The 7,500-nt window shown below is 35.4% G+C and overlaps 1 protein-coding gene across 3 annotated transcripts in view; it reads right to left on the reverse strand.

Annotated features, from left to right (window-relative positions):
• LOC124949614 (dipeptidase 1) overlaps positions 1-7,500 on the reverse strand; it is a 53,234-nt gene that overhangs the window by 25,286 nt on the left and 20,448 nt on the right. For 2 of the 3 annotated variants that reach the window (XM_047494966.1, XM_047494965.1), the window contains exons 4-6: positions 4,851-4,983; positions 1,614-1,764; positions 1-15 (exon numbers count right to left, since the gene is read on the reverse strand). The exon at positions 1-15 is cut by the window's left edge and continues 55 nt beyond it. In XM_047494966.1, the coding sequence (XP_047350922.1) occupies positions 1-15; positions 1,614-1,764; positions 4,851-4,983 (299 nt within the window). The remainder of the gene's footprint in view (positions 16-1,613; positions 1,765-4,850; positions 4,984-7,500) is intronic. The other variant, XM_047494967.1, reaches the window with a different exon arrangement.

A 7,500-nucleotide genomic window follows, 5' to 3' on the forward strand; every position in this document is an offset into this window, starting at 1 on the left:
GTGCTGCAGTCTGCCCTAACGAACCAACAGGTCAGTAACTCAATAGTTACAATCGTGCGCATTATTGCCATACAATGACTTCTAATCACGGCTCGGCCAATCCGCTATTCTATTGGCGTAGTACGATAACGATATTTACCTAACAGAAACGCGATCAGAGTCTAACGAATTGTTCTCAAATTTCTAACCGCGTTCTCCTCATTAACGCGATACCTTCATCATACATGCAGATATGTTAGCACGATTATGATAATATATGGTGGTTTATGACGTTGATTCGAAATCGATGACATTCTATTAAAACGAATGATAACATATTGTCATACGAAATTTTCTTAGATAAGAGAGTTTACATAGTTCTTTCCTTTTTTTTTTTTTTTCTTTTTTTTCTTTTCTACGATGATAGAAAAATTTTTATTCGAATTTTATACATGACATTGAGTTTCTCTTAAATAATGATTTTACATTAAAATTTCTTTTCTTTTCTTTTGCCCGATCCGTAAATAGATCGAATAGATTGATACACAATGATACGATATAACAACGATATCGTCCTAGTTACGATATCAAGGATTAATACCATGGTGATGATTATACGTATTAACGTTCCATCCTCTAAGCCGTCTGACAGAACATCAATGATACAGTATTAGATTCTAGTTGTAATAATCGATTATTCAATAGGTAAGGCTCAATCGGGATCTTCCCGTTAGCGAGACACATAGGAATTCTTGACGTTGGTGAACGACATAACTTTATCGGATCTTACGTTCTGATAGGTTCGTTTTCGTAAGGAAGGTAAACGCGTTAATCGATCTGTCTGTTCTAATAAACGTCGATATTGTCGTCTAATATTAGTTATGTCATCGTATTACGCTCGTCAATTGTAACGAGTATTAGAGAGAGGGAGAGAGAGGGAGAGAGAGAGAGAGAGAGAGAGAGACAGGGAGAAAGAGAGAGGCTATCTCAGAATCATAAAATAAATCGAAAGTTTATTTGCTTAGCAAAAGAAAAGTAAAAGAAATAAGATAATAGATAAAATACGACTAAAGTTTCGAGAAATTCATTGCATTTTCCACGAGAAGACTTTTATTGCTCATCTCGCTCGCACCTCGTCGCATCCACTCATAAAACTAAAACAAAAGCAAATTCGTCGTCTGTTGTTTGCCGTAAAACAATATCTCGCAAACTTTTTTTCACTAACTCTCTTTCTCTCTCTCTCTCTCTCTTTCGTCTTATGATTATTTCCATTTTATCTCTTTCTTCGTTGTGTGAAAGATCAGATAAAGTCGATTGGAATTAAAAAATTCTGAATAATTAATAAACTCGAATGCGTTGAAATCGATTTTTCAAACGGAACGATCGACGAAAGATGGAAATTATATATGTAAAAGAATCGATGAACTTTTAAAAAGTTTGTACCGATCTAATCGATCCATCATTCGTGTTAACTCAAAGTCAAACGAGTTATCGCGTTTTATTTTATATCATATTAATTGCTATTATTGTATATTATAGAGAATAGAAATTATATGTCGCGTTTTTCGAAAATTTGATTTTAATTTTATTCAATTCGGATCTGAATATTGTTGTATCTCGATTGGCAGACTCACCAAGGCGTGTGGCACGTGTGAGTTAACGTTAGATATCTGGCACCGAGCTCGTAGAGCATCCTTAGGACCGCCAAACTCGTGCCGATGGCGTGTCCCCCTTCAACCCCTATAAGACTCGCTAATCTACCCTCCTTGTGTGCTCTCTCGATCCCTGAAATCATACATTAAATTCCACTTGAACCATCTCTCCCCCTATTACCTCTCTCCTTCTCATTCTCGCTCATCGTTCATTACTACAACTCCATACCACTTATATTACAGATCATCTTCGTTCTCTCACGATAGTTGAGAGAAGCCGATACGAGGATTGAGATTAATCTTTCGTAAGTATCCAAGGATGGGATAACCGGTAATGGAATATCGCTTCGACGTGAACATTTTGATAACCACGATTTTACACGACGTTTAATTGCAACACATACTTCCGATAAAATTTACCGTCAACTAAGTTCGTAAACGACGTATCTCGAAACATTAAATCATTTCATTTTCTGACGTGGCACGTCATTAGCGCCACAATGGTACTATACCGAACCGCTATGTTTACTCGGATTAATTAAATCATCGGAATTGCCCATCAGGGTTTGATAGCCTTGGGTATCGTTGATTACAAAGCGTAACGTAAAAGATAATAAACATTGTACACGCGTCCTCGCTATCTAAACTTGCGCTTCCACAATCAGCATTTACTCGATATTCGTTCGCTATTCAACGAATTCGATGACCAACGTTTAATGGGACGAACGAGCCACTAGTGTAAGGGTAGACCGATGGCTTCGTAAAATCAAATTGGCGAGCTTGCGAGCGGTTCGCAGTAGGGATTCGATTAAAATACCACGTGCAAACTGTGTTGCTAATACATACGTTACTTGTTGTTGTCAGCATCGACGCGCTCGTATAAGTCGCTTTTTGAAACAAGCGATAAGCTGATCGAACACGTATACGTATATATGTATTACATATTTTTTTTTTTTCCTTTCTTTTTTTTTAATTTTTTTTATTTATTCTCCTTCTTCGTTTGGCTAATAGATAGATACAGAAATCATATATATATATATATATATATCGATGGGAAAGGATAGAACGTGAAGAAAAAAATAGAGACGATCGTACCGAATAAAAGCCGTAAGCTGCTGCACGATGGGTCTAGATTTACTACGTCCACTGATTTATGCGTTGACACGCGCCTATGACCTATACATATATACATATATATATATATATATATATATATATATATATATATATATATGTACGTGTAATAGGTAAATGGTGAGAGTTCAAAGGGGAGAATAGACAACCCTTGCAACGTGTCGGAGAGGTCCGATGATATCGTGCAAGCTCTGCTGCGACTATCACTAACGCAACGACACCAACACTCACATCACTATATATACCATTGCTAACGCCATCATCCTGACCCCCGAGCATTTTTCCATTTCTCTTGGAATTTCTCATTTTCTACGGCCCCGTGTTTGTTCTTTCCTTCCATCCGCTAGATTGGCTTCGTAAGGATAACCCCGTGAATTCTTTATTCCTACTTCGAGAGAAAGAGAGAGAGAGAGAGAGAGAGAGAGAGAGAGAGAGAAAGAGAAAGAAAGAGAGCTTCGTGCAGAGCCTCGTTACTCTGTCAAAGATTATTTTAAAGAAGAAGATTAGAGATCTTTCAAAAGATTTAGATTCAATCGTCGCACGAACAAAATTATTGTCCCATATCAATTATTATTATTATTTCATTACTATTATTATTATTATTATTATTATTATTATTATAAGTTTTTTTTTCTTTACTTTCTTTTTCTTTCTTTTTCTTTTCCTTTTGTTCTTCTCTTTTCGAAATTCTTCCAAACTATATATTGTACACGAATTTCCATATTCAAGAGACTACAGGAATATTGGTATTTCAGTTTATCGAAGCACCACACGTTGATGATACACATATGTATATATATATATATATATATATACATATATACATACATTGTATATACTCTACCGAGAAAAGGGTTTTTCCATTTCACATGGAATTTACCATATCCAGGAGTGGATCCTTGGCGACATATACCGTGCGTTTCCATCTTTCCATCTTATTCGCATTACCTTCTAGTGTGCCGTCGTGTGAAATACGCTTGTATTATAACAACACAACACAACACAACACAACACAACAACAACAACAACAACAACAGCAGCAGCAGCAGTAGCAGCACCAATGTCCTTATATTCCAGAAGATTTTTTCACAGGCTATGCACAAGGTCTGTTTCAGTTATTCCTAACGTACATATCTCTACACGTATTTAAATATTGCCATATTCTTTTTCGTTTTATTTTATTTATTTCTATCTTTCAAATCTCGAAGCAACGCAATTCGGAAGATAAAGAAATAGAGGAAGATAAAGATATTTTCTTTTCTTTTTTTTTTCTTTCCTTCCTCTCTCTCTCTCTCTCTCTCTCTCTCTCTCTCTCTCTTTATTCATTCTTTCCTTTCTCTTCTTCTGTAACCGGTTGTTCGTTTTCTCGTTTCCGATAACGTCCTCGGTTCATCACGACAACGACAACGGCAACGACGACTACGACGACGACGATTTCACACCATTTCTTCGCTTTCTCAATCTTCTCGCATCCTCCAAAGACAAAGGAAAGATTTCGAATTGAAAGTTGGAAACACTCGTTACCTCGATGGTACCCAATCGAGATGGTGAACTGACGGTGAATTCGTTTCTCTCGATTTTAATTTCTTTTATCATCGTGACTCGCGATCGTGCTTTCCGTTCGCCCTTTTCTCCGAATAAATTCAACCTTTCCACCTTTATTTGCATTAATATGAAAGTCCCTTTTTCTTTTCTTCTTTTATATAATACAACCATGAACCATTTAAATCATTTAAAAGAACATCTGAATATTTTTTTATTCTTTACTATAATATTTCTCTGAGAAGTCATCGCTATAGATTAATATAATCAGTGATTATGAAAAATAATCTAAATTCAATATTTTTCTTTTTTTTTTCTCTTAATTCTATGACATTGTTATAAAAATGTAAATCGATGTAACGCGAAATAATGAATAATTTTATTTCTTTCCTTTCTCTCTTTTTTTTTTTTTTTTTTTTTTTTGATTTTTTTTTCTCTTCACATCATGCAACATTTATAATTACTTGGATATATATATATATATATATATATATATATTATATCATGGAGATATTTTATATAAAAAAGTTTTATTGTAATTACCTTCGGCCGTAGTAACGAGGACCATACTTTCGGGATGTTTGTTGACCAATCGACGAATCACGTCAATTTGTTCTAAAGCAAGTTGAACGGAGTCGTGATATTGGGATGGACAGGGCGTGTACGCCGACCAAAACTGAAACAGATAAACGAAAGAATACATAAAATTTGGTATATCGAGAATAGTCGTAGGTGGTAGTGACCCGTGAAAAATGACACGATTATTTTCGCTCGATAATCTTAATGATGTTCGTAATAGTACGTTTCTCAGCGAGTTCATCTTTAATTCAAAGGGTTTCTGATATCGTTGAAAACAATTAAGCATTGGTATAAAGAACATTTATAAAGACGGTGAATAATATTTTGAATTTCAAATGTACCTACTTCTAAGCTGTCGATCTTTCTCTCTCTTTCTCTCTCTTTATATATATATATATATATATATATATATATATATATATATATATATATTTCTCTTTTAAAGATTTGCGTAAAGTCAAATAAAAATATATCGAGTGTATCGAATAATTCAAGAATCGTCCTACATATCTCCACGACACGTTTCGTTATTTTTCCTCAGTAAAAACGACCGGAATTGATTGAATTGGTAAGATCGATTTGGTAAAAAAAATTGAAAATATACGGAATTTTTATTACGCTCCCGAACTTGGAATATAATTATATTATTATTCATTACAGAGATATACAAAGAATGAAAGATAGAGAGAGAGAGAGAGAGAGAAAGAGAGAGAGGTAAGAATGAAAGTATTGAAGAAACGAAGGAGGCACGTTACATTTCTTAGTTATATCACGTAACAATAAAATTTCTTCGAAATTGTACTTTTTCTTTTTTATTTTTTCCTTTCTTTTTTTTTTTTTTTCTTCAACGTGACAATTAATACTCGTAACAGCTTTGTACGTAAGTCTCGTAAATCAGTGGACGGCACGACGACATTATTTCGAGTCTCCTGTACTAACGCGAGTCGCATCGATCGTTCCACAGAATACACCTACGGATACACACATACATTTTACATTTGTCCTGTGCAAAAATAGTCGGGATATCGGTTTCTCTTGTATTTTTATAGTCGCAAGTATTTAACGAGAAAGCGGAAAGGAAACGTTCCTGTGTATAATATCTCTCATGTTCATGGCTCGCAATTTCAACGCACTGACACGAGTATACGGATACGAGGTACAGTAGTTATGGCATAGCTTAGGTCGGACCTTGGCTAAGTCATGTGCGTTCATATACAAACACATCTTTCTTTCCTTTCGTTTACATTTGTGTGGGTGCTCGCGCAAAAACGAATAGTAGTCGCAGCCGAGTTTTAGGTCAGACGTTCGTAAAAATACTGCTACGTGTATGAGAAAGAGAAAGAAAGAGAGAAAGAGAGAGAGAGAGAGAGAGAGAGAAAATGAGAAAAAGAGAGAGAGAGAGAGAGAGAGAGAAAGATACGGAGAAGGAGTGGCGGTAGAAGCGCAGTTCAGCATTTGGGATTCTATTTAAAGGTGACCTGTGATTGTGCAAAACCGATCTACCCGTTGAATAAATAGCAAGGAGGCATTTCGCAAGATCGTTCGAAGGAAAGAGATACGATCGTAAACGTTACCCGAGTCCTTTTGGTTTCTTAAAAGGCCAGGATAAAATGGAGTATACAATATTCCCTAAATATTCACGTTGAAACATTTAGAAAGCTCTTAGATAGATCTCTCTTTTTCTAAGCTCTTTTCCTCTCAAACTATGGATGCTATTATCGATGTAAATTCTTTTCCTTTTTGGTTACATGTTTTCACGAATCGAAGAGCTTTTTCTTCTTTCTCTCTCTCTCTCTCTCTCTCTCTCTCTCTCTCTCCTTTTCCCTCCCTCTCTATCTATCTATCTATCTATCTATCTATCTATCTATCTATCTATCTATCTAGAAATCCACTTCCGGGATTTCACCTGCTTCGGAAGTGCTACATCTAACCGCTTCCGTGTAGAATTTCTAGAGGAGGTTGAGAGAGAGAGAGAGAGAGAGAGAGAGAGAGAGAGAGAGAGAGAGAGAGAGGGAGAGAGTATACTTGAGGGAGTCATACATGGATCTTCGACGTTCTCGTTGTATTACATCTGCACGTACTGCTGTAGATGCAGTGCTGTGCCGACGTGTGTGTAACATACCACATTACCAATGGGGTAAAGTGAAAAAAGTATAATGGTAGGTCGTGTAGCAAACCGATCCAAGTATTCGAGGATAGGAAGTTTCTTGCCACGGTAAGAACGATAAAAGTATCGGCGTATCTATATTTATACTATCACATATCGAAATCAAGTCGACTTTTCTTTTTTCCTTTTTTTACTTGTTCTTCTTTTTTTTTCTTCCTTTTTCTTTTTTTTTCTTTTTTCTTTTTGAACGTCCTTCTCTTTATAATATCTTTGTAATAATATCTTTATGATATCTAATTTATAATACCTAATTTGTAATATCTAATGCGTAATGAGAAACGTCATCATATTAACAAATTAATCGCCTTTGCCTGCTGTCTGTGTTTGTTTGTTCTAATAGGAATCGAACTAGAGTTAGATAAACATATGTTATATATATATACATATATATAGTCAGATGTACAGTAAACAAAGAGGTTTACAGTCAGGCATTCGGTCTCGATAAAT

Source organism: Vespa velutina, chromosome 6 (assembly GCF_912470025.1).
Source record: "Vespa velutina chromosome 6, iVesVel2.1, whole genome shotgun sequence".
Taxonomy (NCBI): Eukaryota; Metazoa; Arthropoda; class Insecta; order Hymenoptera; family Vespidae; genus Vespa; species Vespa velutina.